The sequence below is a fragment of the Acomys russatus genome, chromosome 16 (assembly GCF_903995435.1).
Source record: "Acomys russatus chromosome 16, mAcoRus1.1, whole genome shotgun sequence".
Lineage (NCBI taxonomy): Eukaryota > Metazoa > Chordata > Mammalia > Rodentia > Muridae > Acomys > Acomys russatus.
In genome coordinates, this window is record NC_067152.1 from 19585206 (window position 1) to 19604629 (window position 19424).

The 19424-nt window shown below is 42.3% G+C and overlaps 1 protein-coding gene across 1 annotated transcript in view; it reads left to right on the forward strand.

Moving 5' to 3' along the window:
• Positions 1 to 7936: 7936 nt before the first annotated feature.
• Positions 7937 to 19424, forward strand: part of Ca10 (carbonic anhydrase 10) — a 508465-nt gene continuing 496977 nt past the window's right edge. Inside the window, exons 1-2 of the mRNA XM_051158295.1 lie at positions 7937 to 8364; positions 9384 to 10024. Of these exons, the coding sequence (XP_051014252.1) occupies positions 9964 to 10024 (61 nt within the window). The 5' untranslated portion in view covers positions 7937 to 8364; positions 9384 to 9963. The remainder of the gene's footprint in view (positions 8365 to 9383; positions 10025 to 19424) is intronic.

The window sequence follows — 19424 nt, forward strand, 5'->3', positions numbered from 1 at the left end:
AAGATCAGCAAATAATTTAAAAGCCTAATGCACTAATTGCTAACACCAAAATTATACAAGCCGAGGATGGGAGCAGACGGTTATACTAAAGAAAGCCTTTCTTTAAACCTAAGAACCATTATGAAACTAAAATCCTCTATATTAATCTATACCTGCAACCTGATGATTGTTGCAGCTGGTTCAGGAAGAGGGAATGTGTGTGTGCACACACATTCACATACATGTACACATGAACACATACAAGCACAGACATATGAAGACATACATACACACAAACACACAGGAACAATGATCAAAAGCAAAAAGATTTTTTACCGTCTGTTTCAGCACCCCACTATATTGTGTAATAACAAAAATAATGGTTCGTTATTCTCAGTTATACATTAGGGGATTGAGTTAGACCAAGGTTGGATGCATATGATTTAAAATTTATTCAAATAAATAACAATTGTTACCCATTTTGTAACAATTTCAGTTTGACCAGATAAACAATGGAAAAATATTAACAATAATGAAAGAAAGAAAAATGTAGTATGAATTTCATTACCTCAAAAATGATGCTCTACAGGCGGGTTGCTGTGAGTTCGAGGCCAGCCTGGTCTACAAAGCTGGTCCCAGGACTGCCAAAGCTACACAGAGAAACCCTGTCTCAAAAACAAACACATAAAAATGATGCCCCAAAAAAAGGCCCACATATTACAATCACAGTATGTATTATTTTTCTGGCCATTATTTATCACCCACAATTCAAACAGAAATAAATCATAATATTTCATATGGATGAAACTCCTATTATTTTACTTTAAAAAACCATAGATTAATAATAAATTTAATTAGGGACGAGATGAGAGTGTCCTCCAGAAATATAATGAGTTCCAGAGGTCATTAATCCTCTAATCAAAGAGATGGCAATAATACGTTCTGGTGGCATATGTCCATTTCAGCATCTGGTATTTTTCTAGATAAGCAAGCTTCATCTTTGTAAATAACTTCCTGTCTTTATTGATGGACTGACTCAACCAAAGTCTCCAGAAGCCACATGAACTCACTATTGAAAATAATATATACAAAGCATAGTATTATATAGATAGAAAAGCACTAAGCTTTCCATTTCCTGTTATTTCACAAACAGCTGCATTCATTTGTACTTTCCATGCTTCATGAAACCTCTATCTATCTGCTTATGATGAGCAAAATAATATCCACTTAAAGATGTTCATATTAAATCTTTGAAACATGGACTATGCTGCCTTACATGGCAAAACAGTTTTTGCAAATGTGGAAGTTGAGAAATTTTATTTATTTGTACCGGAGATAGAACCCAGGGGCTCAACATGCTATGTAACTCCTCTGCTTCTGATCTGTATCCCAAATCCTCCTCCTCCCCCCTCCTCCTCAGAGGATGAAAAGATGTGAGGGTGGAGGGACACATTTCTGAAGGAGAGCCTTGAGCCAAGGAACTAAAAGCTAAAAGAAGTCACAGAGTTTCCTGAAAGAACACCCCCTGTAGCTCAGTTTTAGATTCCTGACTTAGAGAACTCCCAAATAATACATCTGTTTTAAGTCAATAAGTTTGTAGCAATTTGCCATAACAGAAACAGGAGACTAATTCCCTGCTTGACTTCCACAGTCTGCTTGCTGAACACAGAGCTCTAGTCCTGCCTTTTACTTCCTGTGAGCTCTTGGGGAGTCCCTGCAGGAGTCCATGCTCTGTGTCCCCACGAGGGTCTTCATCACCGCCCACCCTGCATTGTGTTCTGCTACCAGTCTTCCCTTTGTCGCTATCGAGTCTACCCTTCATTTGGAGCTAGCATCATAAGTTACTTCTGTTTCTGACACCACATAAGCATATATTTGGGATCTACTGGAACACCCTGATCGCTGCAGCCCATGTGCTGCCATGAGAATTTTAACAAAATATATTGCATTTTGTAATCATCACTCAGAGTTTAACATTTAACTGGTTCTTAAATGGAATTCTTCTTAGATCATAGGGTTACATGCCATACTTATCAGGACTTTTCAGTGCATCTTCCTGCCTAATGCAAGGCCAACACCTCGATTACCTCACCACCTATCTCAGCGCCAGAATGCAGTTTTCTCAGAACCCTCAAACACATCCTGAAAATGGAGAATCCTTAACCCTACATTCATAGTCAGGTAGACAAAATCTTTGCTCAGTCTGCTCCAAAGCTCATCTTTCAAGTCTTCATTTCTCTCCAACAAACTGGCCTCTTTCCAAGTCTCACTGCCATTGTAATTTCAAGCATCTTCAAGAAAAATTACCCCAGTCAATAATGAGAAGTTGTATGGAACCCAAAGGATAATTAGAACACAGCGATTTAATACAAGTAACATAGATTGAGGCACGATATCAGGTTTAGTTCTTTACAGAAAACCTTACAAATTATACAGCCATTCTCCCAGTTTTCATTCTTTTTCTGGGTAACTCTATATTAACTGACAGTGAAATCAGTCAATGTAGACATAATCCACCAACAGTTTGTTAATATGTTTATCATTATCATGTTTATTTACTTTTCCAAAACTTTGAATAATTTGGATAAATAATGTTAAAGTACAAAGAACATAAAGCAAACTGAATGTATTTAAAATATACAACCAGAAAATTTGGCATATATGCTTATATATCCATAATGTATTAATAAAGTCAAAATAACAAATATGCCATTTATTTTTTTTTTAAGTTTTTCTTTTGCAATCTCTCCCTCTTGTCCCTCCCTAGTTTTCTGAGTCCAATTCCAGCTGGCATATGCTTTTATGGAATAGAGTATATTTCTGATAATCTCATATAAATGGAAGCATACTATACACACTTGTTTTGTCTCACCTCTACGTTCTTTATAGATCCTTCTTGCTTTATATGCTTAAAAGTTATTGTCACACATAGCACTTTACATGATACAAAATATATACTATAGATATGCATATGTGAAGAAGACGCCATCTCTAAATGCCCAATTCTCATAGCTGAGGCTTACTCTAACAGGGGTGATGAGGGAATGAAGAAAGAGAAGACATACAGACAAATGTAGAAAAAAAGTATCTGGCGTCAAGTGGAGCATGTGTGCTATGATGGAGTGGCACACACCACACAGCAACCCAGAACCTCGGAGAATTTACTGTAGATAGCACAGGGGAGGGGGAGGGTTGCCTATTTTCAGTAGGAGGTCTCTGTAGGAGGAATCCCAGACTGTAAATATATAAGAGGCCGAAGTTGCTAGTTTTTGCACGCCCTGGTCAATCATTTGTAAACACTCATACTTGCACACGCTGTTAACATCTGCACTCAGACCAGAAGAAGACTCTGCTGTCCCTCTGACCTTTACTCCCAGGGGCAGTGACAAACTGTTGTCAAATCCCATGGGCCCAAGGCGTAGGTCCTTGACAAGACCATATCCACAGCAACAACACACGTTTGCTTCATTCACTCCTTACACATCCACTCAGGGCTTCCTTGGCTCACCATGCCTAAACGATCACTCTTTCTTGAAGGAAATGACTTTGCACTTCAGTGAAAATCAGCTGAATTAATGTGTGACATTCTATTCCTGGACTGACTCCCTGCTCTTCTGTTTCATTGATTTATTTCTGGGTCCCTGATGCAGCTACTTCGTTGTTTTGATTATTATAGTTTTATGTCTTGAAATCAGGCTTTTATTTTTAATGTGCTTTGTATATTTTAGGCCTTTTGTATTTTCATACAGATTTTAGAAACAGCTTGTTCATGTCCAGGTTTTGCCAGAGTCTGGTTCTCTTTTCTGAGACAGCCTGAGTTTTCCTCAGATTAACAACACTGCTTCAACCTCTAGAATGCTGGGTTAGCAAGTACATACCATCATGCCTGAATTTTCTGAAACTGTTATTGGGTGGGACCATATTAACTCATAATATGCCTGGATAAAACCATTATCATAATATTATTGAGTTTTTAAATTAAAAATATGACATACCTTTTCTCTTTTAGTATTTTCAACTTTTTAAAAAAATATTTTTTATTATTAATTTATTCTTGTTACATCTCAATGGTTATCCCATCCCTTGTATCCTCCCATTCTTCCCTCCCTCCCATTTTCCCCTTATTCCCCTCCCCTATGACTGTGACTGAGGGGGACTTCCTCACCCTGTATATGCTCATAGGGTATCAAGTCTCTTCTTGGTAACCTGCTGTCCTTCCTCTGAGTGTCACCAGGTCTCCCCCTCCAGGGGACATGGTCAAATGTGAGGCACCAGAGTATGTGAGAAAGTCATATCCCAGTCTCCACTCAACTGTGGAGAATGTTCTGACTGTTGGCTAGATCTGGGTAGGGGTTTAAAGTTTACCTCCTGTATTGTCCTTGGCTGGTGCCTAAGTTTGAGCGGGACCCCTGGGCCCAAATCTGCCTATCTTAATGTTCTACTTGTAGAATGGGACTCTGGATGAGAGAAGCATGGGAGAATAGCAAAGTATTTTCAACTCTTGACAGGAAAATTCTATGTTTATATGCACGTTAGATAGGAAGATTTGAGTATAAAATTAAGATGTTTTCCCAACTGCTTCTCTCAAATCCAAAACTAGGAAATCACTTCTATAGATGGTCATCTATGTAAAGTAGGCTCTAAATATTCTTTTCCACACTCATGGTTGATTGTGACTGACCTCAGAAATGCAGCCACTGCAATAGGACAAAGGTCTTCCTGACACTATTCTTCTTAAGGTCGTGGATAGGACACAGAGAAGTAAGTTTCAGGCCAGCAGGAGCGAAATAGCATGACATTGTCTCAAAGAGAAAAATGGACGTAAAGCCTAAAGTACATGGTAAATTCTTTGTGCTTGAATGCAGGTTAGTCAAGAGAGCAAAAAATAAGGAAAAGGCCTGATTGCCTTCACATTCTAGCTCCATATGGACTGCTTTTAGAAGCATGCCATTATTAAAAAATAAGAAAGAAAAAGAAAAAATATCAGTGTTATTCTCTCCTGTACTTACTCTGATGTCTACAATGCAATGATGCTGTCTTTCCCAGATGGGTTTCGTTTAAACTCTGCTCCATTTGTAAAACACCTGCACTAAACGTGTAATGGAGAAATTAAAGGAATAGGAATGAGATAAGATGAGAACAGTATTGGAGAGAGGTTTTTAAAGACATCAAGATAGGAACATGAGGGGCTGGACAGATGGCTAGGTGCCACACCTGGATTCCGTGTCCAACACCTACATCCAATGGCTCCCAATCACCTCTAATTACAGCTCTGGGGAACCTGATGCCCTCTTCTGGCCCACAAGAGCATTGCATTCATATGAAAAAGTTTGCATGTATGTGTGTGTATACACACACATAATTAAAAATTTTAATATGAGAATATGCTAATTAAAGTATGGAATATAAATAGTTTTGGATTCATCCTATCTTTTCATCGACTTAAGAATAAAAGATAAGAGTGAGTACTGTATTCTGATTTAAATGTTCCTGCCTAACATTTTCTCACTGAGTTTTTAACTTGGATTCACGGTTTTAAAAAACATATGGATTAAGCCTAGAAAACATTTGAGAAATTATTGTTATTTATTTTGGAAAACTCTAGTAAGGAGCCAAAATCATTAGGGGCCTGTTGTATTTATTGCCAAGTTGCAAATGTAAGAGAACTGGCCTTTGGATTTCTTCTTAGAAATTCTCTAGGCTGTTCCCAACTACCAGTACTCTTTTCTTCCTCTCTATTTTAATGTAAAGAACTTTGAAATTATGTAATCTACCAGCACAGTTGCATCCTGTCTTTGATTGGCTCTATGTATGTCCGGTGAACACTTATACTCTTCCTTAGTGCTCGGTACCTTTCCCCACAGTGATGCTTTTTTATGTTATAAGGCATGTATGGAAGTTAAGTTATAAGGTATGTAGGGAAGTTATAAGGCATGTATGGAAGTTATGAAGTTTGTACTGTCCAGTAATAATCTCTACACTATTGAGACACAAGATTGTTTAAGGATGTTTATTACACAGGGATCTTCTACGGTGGCCCAATTGTGTGCGCTCCCAAATTTGTGCTGGAATTTATTCATCAGTGAGCTTATAAGAGAGGTCAGGCCTGTAGAGGAGTGATTACATCATGAGGGTTCTGCCTTCATGAATGAAGGGATTTACCTCCATAGAGTGATCAAGGAGAGTAGTTTAATATGTTTTGCTCTTCCATCTCCTGTTTTGTAAAGGCATAGAAAGAAGCCTTTCTCCAAATATGGAATGTCCCAACCCTGGCCCTCTCCCAGCCTCCAGGATTGTACGAAATTATTTATAAATTTTGTGGGCTGTGTTATTCTGTGAAAGTGGCATAAATGGACTAAAACAGGATGTTAAGGATGACTAAGTGAGATGATTCCTGCTAGGGACTCATCAAAGCATGGTCTATGAAATCAATCAATACATACTTTTTTAAACTAACAACTACTCTCATGAGTTAACCTTTAAAATACACTGTAAACAAGGACACGTTCAACTTCTACAGTGGTAAAGGCAGGTTTAGGCAGAAAAGATCGGAAGAAACTATTATGTACTAGTGTTGGTCTTAAGGCAAAATGTAGAGGGAGGCATAATCTCTAAGCTTTCAGAAAAACACTCATTATTATTTTCAGTTCTAAAACTGCAACGCTGTGCTACAACGCTGGATGTACGTGAGTCCTTTGCTTGATATTTGCATAATCCGTTAATAAATTAATGGAATGTGGTATAAAAACCCAGTCACCTTGTTTGGAGAAACCTCTCCTGCGGGCAGTAACTCAGCTTGGAAGGAAGGAAGGTAGGTCGCTGTCCGCGGTGCTGAACTCTCCCTAGTTCATATTTGGCAAATTGCTTGCTTCTCTCTCCCCTCAAAAAAAAAAAAAAAAAAAAAAAAAAAAAAAAAAAAAAAAAAAAAAATTTCATGTGGTCTACTTTCAAGGCACGGAGACAAACACTCCCCCATATGTTTCCCAAATGGGCTAATTCTCACCATCTCTGATTCTTTTAATGTTCTCTAGTCTCAATGTCTTTCCTGCTGAGCCTCAAAGTTCTCTACCTAAAAAAAAAAAAAATCAGGGATTTATTTCATCTGATCCTCGATTTTTAATGTGTTGGCCACCTGGAGTCCTTCGCTGTCATCTCAGAGGAGAAAAAAAAATTCCCTCGGCCACACCTCCTTCTTAAAGAGTAGGCAAGTCTGCCAGCGGTTCTTTTTTAGGATCCCCGGAGGCTGCAGAACCACACACTCTGGTTCCTGCAGTCAGCCAGCAGCTTTCTTCCCTTCCTCTCTCATCCCCCATCCCTTACCCAATGCCGCCCCACTCACACAAAGCCTCTCTAGACTCTCTAGACCCCGCTCAAGAATCCGGGGAGTCCTCTGGTGTAACTACTTTGGCTCTGATGCTGCGCCCTTAGATGCCACGCGCTCTGGATGCCTCGTTCACTGTCTTCTCGGATCTACTGTGCCGATCAACAACACGTTTATTTTTCCAACCTCCTTCTCTTCCACTTACCCACCCTTTCTACGCTTATTAGACTGAGGCTCACGGTGAAATGGCTTCTAGGCATCAGAAATTTAAAACTACCAAAATACTCCCTGAGGGTTGTGCGCGTGTTTGTTGTGTGGTGTCCATCCGCGCTTATGCAAAACCTCCCAACGTCACACTTGGGTATCCGGACAAGCTCCTCGAGAAATTCTAGATCTTTCCAGGGATTCCCTCTGCCCTGCTCTCCTCTTCTTTAACACCCTTAAAAGAGATAGGTCTGGGGGCTTTTACCAGCCACTCCTGCCTTGATCGATGCATACAAATCTGCTGCAGTTTTTCTCTCCTCCCCCTTACCCCCTTCACTTCCTTGTTTGCTCCTAGCCCTTTTAGGAAACAGTCCGAAGCGCAGGGTTTCCTCGCATTTACCCTGCAACCGCACTGCATTCCCTGGCTGTTTTTCCTGGGCTAGACCTTCTGCGGACCCGCTGGCTCCCGCTCCGCCAGGGTGGTGGGTGGTGCTCTCGCCGCCCCCTCCTTCCCCTGGGGCCCCGGAGAGCAGCGCGCTGGGCAAGAGTGCGCGCGCGCGCGGGCTTGCTGGGGAAATCTTCCCTAGAAGCTGCCGAGTGTCGCCGACCTAGAGTATCCCGGGGTCGAGCAAAGCCACCAAAGCATTTGAGAGCTTCCTTAAAGAAAAACGGTGAATGACAAATAAGAAGGGAAACCCGTTTCCCCAGACGCTGGGTTTCCGAAGGTAGTGGGTCTTCCCGTAGATGGTCTGGTAGGAACGCGCTTGGCGGCCTCTGGTACCCGGACTTAAAGTGGAGGTTAGGAGAGACTTGCCGGCAAGAGTTTCACCTGATCTGGAAACCTGCAAAGAGAATTGTAGGTAAGTAGCCTTCTTCTAGCATCCAAGCTGGAAGGGGGAAAGAGGGAGGAGGGAGCAGGAAAGGGACGAAAAGAAGAGGGCAGGGAATGGATTGTGAAAGAAAGAAAGAAAGAAAGAAAGAAAGAAAGAAAGAAAGAAAGAAAGAAGAAAGAAAGAAAGAAAGAAAGAAAGAAAGAAAGAAAGAAAGAAAGAAAGGGAAAAAACCCTTCAAATTCCGCTGGAGAGAGCACGGCACAGTCCTTTCAAAATGAGTCCGGCATGGCTTTTCTGTAGGGAACGGGCAGCCTCGAAGTTCATTTTAAAGAGAAAAGAAAGTCTACGCTCCTGGAGGGGGAACCCGGGCGGCTGGGCGGGGCGGAGCTCCAAGGCTGGGGCCTGGGGTCCCGGCCCCGGCAGCAGCCAAGGTGGCCTGAAGTGCTGACACCCGGCTACTGTCCCATATGTCCTCACCGCCCAAGCCCGGACGGAGTTTTGCCTCCGCCCCCGGGTGTCAGGGGCCCCCGCTGACGTGGGGACTCCGGGCGGCGGCTCCGAGGCTCACCTGGTCGAGCCTTCTCCAACCCCCTCCTGCTTCTGCTCCCGCCCCCACCTGCCCTCCCCGCCCCCCCCCCTCCTCTCCAAGTGGGAAAGCTTCGGAATCCGTAGGCGAGGAAATAACGACCCCTGCAGTTGCATTGCGGAAAATCTCGGCGGCGACGCTAGTTGCGCGCGATGGAAGCAAGGCATCTGCAGGGTCTAGGGAGCTCCGGAAAATCGCAGAAAAACAGAAAGCGCGCGTGCAACGAGGGGAGTCAGTGAGCCTCCCGAAGCGCTCCAGTCCTGGGAGCCCAGCCTCCGGCTCAGCGTCCTGGAAGAATCGCCAAAAACCCAGCTTGGAGGCTACAGGCGGCGCGAGGACTTGGGGAGCAGGGAGGGTCATCGGAGGCTGCTGGTGACCGGTGTTTTGGGAAATAATCTCTGCTTCTCTTTCTTTCTCTGTGTGCCCCGTCTGCTTCCCCCACCCCACCCTCCGGAAATAGGAAAACCGGTTGGATCGGAGCCAGCAGCCACCTTCTGACCATGCCTCGGTGAAGGGGGGCGGACTTCGAGGGCAACTTGTCGCGGACTACCTGGGCTCAGCAAACACAGGGGAAGAGGCCAAAAGCCCGGAACTGCTCAGTTCGGCACGGCGGGGGGCTGTTGTCTATGTCTTCTTGTGGCGCTTGGCGGATCGGGGTCTCGGTTTTGCAGGAAGATCCCAGCGCTGGTGGTTTCAGGTGGCTGCCACCTCCTCTGCCGCGGTCGCCGCAAGTGCTGTTTCCACCGCTGGTAAAAGAAGCAGAGACACAAGAGCAGGGAGACCTCGGAGGCTACGAGGCATCGGACATGTGTCAGCACATCTGGGGAGCACGTCCGAAGAGCCCTAGGGGAGATTTGCAGAAACAATTCAAACTGCGTTATTGATCTTGGGGGTGACTGTCCCTGGCCGGCTGTCGGGTGGGAGCGCGAGTGTGCGCTCTCTGGAGAGTGTGTGCGTGTGTGTATGTGTGTGCAGTGTCGGGCTCCCCCCTTCCCCCCTGTTTTCCCGTCGAGTGATGCACCTGGAATGAGAATCAGAGGATGGAAATAGTCTGGGAGGTGCTTTTTCTTCTTCAAGCCAATTTCATCGTCTGCATATCAGGTACGGGACATGCTGGTGTCACGGGCGGGCGGTGTGTTCTATGGTGATATTTGGAATGTGTGGGATTTTATCGTCTGTAGACTGAGGGCTGGAAGGGAGGCAGTGGCATGGCCCTTTTTCCTTCTGTGGCTTTGCTGCCATCCGATTCAAAAAGCCTTCTAAGCCCAAGGGTGTGTGCACGGGCTTCTGTGTCCCTGTCCGTGTGTGTATGTGTGTGTAGGTGTGCCGCTATGGGTAGGATCTTTGCGGCGTCCTGGAATGATGAAGAGATGGAGACTGAAAAAGAGGAGGCAGATGGGTGTTGATTTTCAACTGCTTTTCTGGCTGAGAACTCTGGCGCCGAAATCTGAGCCTTGGCATCCTTCACTCCCAACCTCTGGCTTCCAAAGTTCCCAAACTCAGTGGTTTCTGGTTGGCAAAATGGATGCAGAGCCTAGGCACTTTAAAGAGACTGCGGGAAGATGCGGGACTGGGGAATACCAGGAGAGACTGGAGTGATGAAGTCTCCCCCGCCCCCACCCCTGCCTTCCCCAGATGCTGGTGTGGTGCTTTGAAACTCAGTGGTACAGCCCTCCCACCCCAAACGCCCCAGAAACACTACAGTATTAGAAATGCTGCATGAGATTAAGGTCTTACTTCCCCTTAAGAATGTGCTGATCACAGGCTACTTGTGCCAGCTTGTGGGGATTTGTTTGTTTGTTTGTTTTGATTTTTTTTAAAGAAGTAAATGAGAGTCTGGGGTGTTGAGGTGATGTTTGGGGCTGGGTTTGTGCCACGTCTGTATCTGAATATCCTGTGCTGGGAGGAGCTGTTGTTTCCAAAACGTATCTTTCTTGGTGCAGGAATTTAGGGTTGGAGGGAACTGTGCAGCTATTCCACAGTCCTTTGGCTCCTCCCACTGACCAGCAACCACTTCATTTTTCTTGCACCTGCCATTTAAGGACCAAGGGTGTAGACCCTTTGCCATTCCCCCTCATGCCTGCATTCCCTCTGCAGAAATAGGGGCTGAGCCAACTTCCCATGGAGTCTCCATAGGTAGCAGACCAGGAGGAGGCCTGCCTCTGTGAGCAGAGGCACTTGAGAAGCTTTGGAGTAGGACAGGTTTCATGTTTCCTCCTTTAGCCTTGCCAGTCCCCCACCCTCCAAATCAGACCTGATTCTGGCTATTAAAAACCCTTCTGCCTTTTCTTTACTTTGTACCTAATTCTAAATACTGCTGTTTAATTTCAATCTTCTCTAAAGACAGAACGAGAATCTGTTATGTGAAATCATGTTTGGAGCTTGGCCCATCCTGCTTTAAAAAAAAAAAACATGTTGCTATAATAATTTTGTGAGTTATATCCACGTAGTAGACAAGGGAAGTCTGGGGTCATTCCCCTCCACACACACACACACACAGTGGGAATTCTCTTACTCAATTGTGTATCTTCCAGTACAAACATTGAAGTGACTTCTGAGGGTTTATGACTCTTGTGATCAGGGATGGACTGGGATACACTGTCTACTGTGCCTCTCCCTCTTTCTCTTGTTCAATATTATTTAACTACCTAGAAAATACACTTTTCTTACCTCTCTCTAAGTCATTTTCAGTAGAGCCATCTGAGTCCCTGTGAGACTGCATGAAGTACTACTTTGGGTGAGGGGCTGGATTTTCTCAAGAATCCTATTAGTCCTCAGTCTCCACCCTTCTTCTTGGCAGGTAGTAGACAGAGGGGGGAAATAAGCTGAGCAAAGCTCTGTTTTTAGCCTCAGAAAGAGTTATTAGTGGGATACCTGTCATGGCTGCATTCGGTTTGGTGTGTCAGCAGCTAAATTATTCAGCTAGAAACCTGAGGAGAAGGTTATTTCCACCCCAGGAGAAGTGTTATGGAGTGTGTGGCCTTTCACATGTGTTTATTAAATAATCCCTGCGATGTAGCGAGGGGGATGAAAGTGTAAGCAGAACTGGTAGCTATTGACTAAACAGAGAACTAGAGCACCATTCCAAGTGCTTGGTTAGGATCTGCATAGATTTGCACTTCATGGAGATATGTAGGCAAAGAAGCGGGTCTGTGTGCTATGTGTTTACACAGCACACATTTGACATTCTGTCTGTGCAGCTGAGGGGCTTCCTCCCATCAGCACAGATACTTATGTCAGTGAGTTTCATGTATGTCTAAATTATGATGAGTGATAGAATCATGACTCACAATCGCTACAGGTTTGGGGACTTCAACTCTTCTCTCTTTCCATCTGACAGCCTGAGGGTGTGTGCAGAAATGCACTGTACTAAGGTTGAATAATTATACCTCAGGGAGGGCTTAGTGGGTCTTTCATTTCTGTTTCTATGATTTGCAGTTTTAATTTACTCATGAATGAGTTCCAAGGGGAACAAAATCCTTAGATCATAGAACCCACTATCACACATTTTAAAATATGAATGGGGTGGGGGCACTTTTCCACCGTCTTAGGACGAGCTCCCCTGGCCAGCAGATGGGTGCTAATCCATATTGCATTACCAGAAAGTGAAGGGTGATGCATTGTTAGGCTCGGCTTCATTATTGAGGAGCATACGGCTGGCAAAGGCCGGTAAAAATCTGCAGTGTAAACATTTTGCCGGAGGAAAACACTACTAGTAACTTTGCCTATGGAAGGTCTGTGTAATGGATTTCATTTGGTAGCCTTTGCTGTCAGGAGCACTCTGGGATTTATAACTCAGCATTGTGTAAACTCACGGCTTACTACACACACACACACACACACACACACACACACACACATTCATACATATGCGTGCTCACGCGTGCACCAAGGAGTTTCCTTTCTGCTTTATTTGGCGATGTCATATAAAATATAGATACTTGGGCTTGGTCTGTTTGGTAGTTCTGCTGTAATAATCTGGTTGGCCAAGGGACTAAGAGCCCATTTGGCCAGTGCTAGCTTGCTGCTGAGTAAGGAGCATGCATATCTTCCACGGGGCCAGGGGGAAGGGGGTTCAACCAATTTTAGCAACTTAGTGACAGCATGACAAGGCTTTTTAAAAAGGAATGCTAAGATCTGAAAATTAAACGCAAGTCTCGAGTCTCATTTGCCTAAAGATGTAAGGTCACAGGGAATCTGTAAAGAAGGGAAGAAAGGGGAAAGAAGGTTGAGAGGGAGAAAGAGAAATGAGGACGTATGCACGCTTTTCCTCTGTGCTAGCTGGAGGACCATTCCCCTTCTGCAAAGGAGGCTCAGGTCCCTGGGAGTGAATGCTGAGCAGCAGAAGGAGGGAATTCCCTGGTCAAAAGGCAGCTGCCTGACTTCATTCATGCGTTGTACTCCACTTCCTCACTTATGTAACTTCGCCCTGCGCCAGTGTGTTCATGAAAAAAAAATCTCCCTACAAGCATCTGAGTTGTGTTTTCAAGGCATTTTTAAAGTTTGATTTTTCTATCTATTTGATTTTTAATTTTTATATATGTATAATTGAAAGAATGAATGAGGTTAAATTAATGTTACTCTGCAAGAACTTAGAAGTAAAAGTTTAAGGTAATTATCCTGTAAAGCTAGAAATACAGTAACAAAACACTTGAACTGGACTTAAAGCTGTCCACTAGATGAAGCTATTACTCACGTGCCCTTTGCACTTTTGACTCATCATTCACAATAAGGAAAGGACACCTCATACTTCATGTCTTCCTTTTCTAAAAAAACAAAACAAAACAAAACAAAACAAAAAACAAACTTTTTTTTATACATAGAAAAGAAATAACGGTAGGGCGGTCCATTATTATATGGCGGTCCATTATTTTATAGATTCGATGAGATGATAAAGGCCATTTAATAATTTTTTCAAGCTGGGCAGTGGTGGCACACGCCTTTAATCCCAGCACTTGGGAGACAGAGGCAGGTGGATCCCTGTGAGTTTGAGGCCGGCCTGGTCTACAAAGGGAGTCCAGGATAGCTAAGGCCACAGAGAGAAACTTTGTCTTGAAAAACCAAAAATAAATTTTTTTCACTTAGCATACTGTCTGACACCTAGGAAGCACACAATAACATCACCTATTATTTATTTTCTACAAATGCAGCTGTATATAGATTTGATTAACACAGAGTAGAACTTTACTTTTTTTCTTCGTTGGCTTCACTAAGAGGAAACGGAATCACCAGTCAGGAACTAGGGAGATGGCTTATTTAAATCCTTGCTACACCAGAGTGTACACCTGAGTTCAGGTCTCTAGCAAGCCTGTAAAAATATCCAGGCACAGCTGCATCCATTTGTAAGTCCCATGTGAGCAAATGAGACAAGCAAGTCCCCAGAGCTCACCGGTGAGGCAGCTTAGCTGAATCAGTGAGCTCCAGGTTCAGTGACAGGCTACATCTCAAAAAATAAGGTGGAAAGGAAGGCACTCAATGCCAACCTCTGACATCTACACAGGCACTCATGTGCATAGTTACCTTCATACATATAAAACAGTGGGAGAAAGAATACTTACATTCATACACTACCTCAAATATACACATATGTATAACACGCTCACACACACACACACACACACACACACACACACACACACACACACACACAGACCACCCAGCACATTTTGTAATCTATAGCATGAATCCCACTTTCAGGAAAGTCTTGAGCAAGCCAGAACTGTGTCTTGAGTGACTGTCTCATGCAAACAAGACAAGCAGCGTTGGATTTAGTGCATCATTAGGAATGTTCCATACTTATTCTTTCTACTCAATATTGAGTGAAATAAAGCTTGGGAAGTCTTATATAATCACCTGGAGTGCTTTTATTTATTTATTTATTTATTTATTTATTTATTTATTACCAAGATCAACAGGCTTTTCTACATTCTTCTTATGTATTGTAGGTTAGTATAGGCTCCTCTTTAAAGTTCTTCCAAATTGGAAAACAGTGTATACATTCACTATGACTTGCAATGTAATATTCCATTAAGTAAAATTGAGCCCCATTCCAACAGGTGAAACGTGTCATTAGCAGTATGAGTTCTTTAAATCAGTGGTTCTAAACCTTCTTAATGCTGTGACACTTTAATACACTTTCTCATGCTGAGCTGACTCATAAAAGTTATTTTTGTTGCTACTTTATAACCTTAATTTTGCTACTTTTATGAATTGTAATGTTCATATCTGACATGTGGCCCCTGTCGGGGTTGTGACCCATAGGTTAAGAACCCCCTGCTTTAAATTATTTTGCTGTGTGATGTCATAGTCAATGACAGACAATCACCATCCTAAACATAAGTCTCCAGGCATTAGAGAGACCCTTACCAAGTAATAGAAAATCCCAAGATGGAAAGAGAAATGTCCATGGGAAGAATTTCTTCTCTTGGGGCCAGAGAGATTGACTGACATCTTAAGAAACCAAGACCAAATACTTGTCTCTTCACATCCATCAAGTATTTCATATTTGCATTTAAGGTTTCAGTTCAGAAGAAATCCAAATGTCCTAAGTCTGTAAGATATCAAGTCCTTAAAGAAAGAGTTTGGATGTGAGGAGGATTACCCCACAGTCCAACCCTACTCTTGTCACTTATATGCTGTAAGTAGTAAGTTCCCTTAGCTTGTCTGGGTCCTTGTCTGTAAAATACAGTTTTTATTTGGATTGTCTATTTCTAAAAGATTGTTTGAAGCAACATCAGAAATAAAAGCAACCTTCATGCTCTGCGTACATAAATGCTTATAATATTGGATGAACCAAGATTAAAACACAGCTATTAAAACAAAGAGGAGAGGCATGCGGAGACTATGGAGTGATATGAAAACGCTTAATTGCTTAGATGTAGTTTAGTGTAATGCATTAGTATATCTAATGTTAGGAAGGAGTAGGGATGATATCTAATTGTTTAATGCATGGCATAGATACTATAGATGAGAAAAACATGGCCATGAAAGAAAATGAAGATATTAGATTGATGTTAAAGTTTGGAATAAATGAAATGGAGATCACATTAGCAAAAGGAAAGGACGGTCGTGAGTGAATGCTCAGGAAGGACTACTACAACAGAAATTCAAGGTTAGCTTTGGGAGACACTGGGGTGTCAGGTAGGGCCTTCTTAGGAAGCTAAAATACTAGAAAATACCATGTGAAAATACAAGTTGCGATACCCTTAATAGCTGTGTAGCATCTCATTAACTCAATAAACTAAGCTCACTTCATACTTGTTTGCAGTTCTTACTGCTTTGAGTTTCAAGTTAGTGTTGACTACTTCTAGCTACTGATCTACTGGACATAGTCTGTACCTATTTGGGGTCATAGACCGTTGATAGTTTTATGATGGGGATGGAGTTGAGCACCCTCATCTGTATGGAGAAATACAGAGCTGACACTACTCAGGGCTGGAGTTACAACAAGGAAACTACAATGATAACAAAACAGGATTGACTGAATGCCTAGAATAATATCTGGAGTATGGTAACGATGGGCCAAATTGTGGGATGGGGGAGGGGAGAATCGCCATAGGGGATAGGACAAACACAAACCCACATGTGACGTACAGATTTGTCGCTCATTCTCTGGTAGGTCATTATCTGGTAGTGTTAAAAAAGTAAAAGAGGCTCAGTGAGACCCACCTTTCTCCTTTATAAAGGAAGATGGGAGAAACACACGTATAATCTGCCCTTGTGTCTAACATGCAGATGTTGTACAGTGAACTGAAGCTATCCCCAACAAACAACCACATTTTGTCATGACTGAAATCAATAATAATTGCTACTAATATTTAGAAATGTTTTTGTAAGTGCCAAGTAATCCTTCAGCCATTTTCTCTGTGTTCAATTGTGTGTGTGTGCATATATATGTATATCCTAGTTCCAAGTGTTTTATAAGATAATGCACTTTGTATAATAAGAGGTTTACAGAGTATACTGAGAGTGTGACAGTAAAGCAGTTAGCTTTGGTGTATGCAAGCAAGAAAGGGAAACATTTATAAAGACAAAAATATTTGAACTAGAAAAATACGTGAGATTTCAAAGAAAAGGGCAAGAGGGAAGAGGAAAACCATAAGGAAATAATAGTATGTTCATAGCACAAAACAAAAATGTCAAGAGTGCAGTGATCTGGGCATATGGACTCAAGGGGTTGAAATAATTGGCTGGAACTAGGAGTACAAACTAACCTACAGTCGCAATGAAGGTCTTTCAAGCCAAGACGAGATGTTGAGACCTTAGTATTTTTGTTACAAGGGGCACAGAAAAAGGACAAAATCAATTTTGTGTGTGACTCAATAAAACACATCAGTATTTTGAATATACACAATAGCCTAGAAACCAAATTCCCTCCTTGCTCCCAGCCACCTTTATTCTTAATGATAGGACCTACAAAATTATTTTTTTTAATTCCAGTCAGAGATATATAGTGAATTCCAGCTTCAAACAAAACACAACCAGCAACAACAATAAAAAAAAAATGTAAACCCAGCAACAAAAAAAAAATCCTAGCCTTCTAAATCAGCTAGGTCAGTATGGGACATTCTGAGTGGTAGGCCAAAGACAGGGAGACATTTCCCTAACTCTTGGGACCCAACCTTACCTTGAATTCTTAAGCCTTTATTTTACATATTAAGCAAATGAAAATATCTTGACTCTGTACTTGAATAATAATGATTGTATTTGTTAATTAGATGAAGGCTAAGAAGGAAGGAACTATCTACATGTACATTTGTGTTGAGCTGGCTTAGGGTACACAGCTGATGCGACCCTTGTGTAAAATAGATAGTCAAGTCTCCACCCGATATTCTGCAGCAGTTTTACCTAACTATACTCTGCAAACCTCTTCTTTCCAGTATATCGCATGTTCACTTGGGAAAACATGTTTATGATCTACCAAATTACATACTCATCATACCCTGTAAAGGGTACAGTTACCTACTATCTATCTATCTATCACCTGTTGCAGAAGAGGGTTTTTCCTCCCTCCCCTCAGCTCCCAAAATAGTGACTCATGAGACTCATTAAATATTATACAAATACCTCTGGTGCCTCACATTTGACCATGTCCCCTGGAGGGGGAGACCTGGTGGCACTCAGAGGAAGGATAGCAGGCTACCAAGAAGAAACTTGATACCCTATGAGCATATACAGGGGGAGGAAATCCCCCTCAGGAACAGTCATAGGGGAGGGGAATAAGGGGAAAATGGGAGGGAGGGAAGAATGGGAGGATATAAGGGATGGGATAACCATTGAGATGTAACAAGAATAAATTAATAGAAAATTTAAAAAACATATTATACAAATACCTAAGCCACATAGCTAGGTTTTTCTCTGACTAGCTCATAACTAAAAATAACCACTTTTTTCCTAATCTACATTCTGCCACCTGGCCAGTTACCTGAGATCAGGCACTATGCGTCCATCCTCTTCATATCTAGTCGGCTGAATCCCACACACCAGGCTCTTTCTCAGAATCCCTTCTCCCTGCCAGATGCCCCACCTATTTTCTGCCTCAGCCATAGACCACAGGTTTTTCTTTCTTTTTTTAATTTTATTTTGTTAATTTATTCATATTACATCTCAATTGTTAGCCCATCCCTTGTATCCTCCCATTCCTCCCTCCCTCTCACTTCCCCCCTACTCCCCTCCCCTATGTCTGTGACTGAGGGGGATCCCTATTTATGCTCATAGGGTATCAAGTCTCTTCTTCGTAACCTGCTATCCTTCCTCTGAGTGCCACCAGGCCTCCCCATCCAGGGGACGCGATCAGAAATAGAGCATCAGAGTTCGTGTGAAAGTCAGACCTCACTCTCCACTCAACAGTGGAGAATGTCCTGTCCATTGTCTAGGTCTGGGTAGGGATTTGAAGCTTGCTGCCTATATGTTCCTTGGCTGGTGCCATAGTTTGATCAGAACCCCAGGACCCAGATCTGCCCATCATAATGTTCTTCTTGTAGGTTTCCAGAACCCTCTGGATCCTTCTATTTCCCCATTCTTCCATGCTTCTCTCACCTAAAATCTCAATAGGGTGTCCTCCCCTCTGACCCACTTTCCTCGTAAGTAAATTTTTCATGGGACGTACCCCTTGGACTAGTGTCTTGATATAAGTGAGTATATACCATTTGTCTCTTTTTGCTTCTGTGTTAACTCACTCATTATGATCATTTCTAGTTCAATCCATTTGTCCACAAATTTCTGGAATTCCTTGCTTTTAATAGGTGAGTAGTATTCCATAGTGTAAATGTACCACAATTTCTTTATCCATTCTTCTACTGAAGGACACTTAAGTTTTTTCCATGTCTGGCTATTATGAATAAGGCAGCTATGAACATAGACCACAGGTTTTTCATTGACAGATGTTGCATCTATAAAATACACAAGAGATTCCTTTTACAATTATCTATCATCTATTTATCTCTGTATCATCCATCATTTATACCGATCATCTATCTCATCTATCTTCTATCTATCTAAT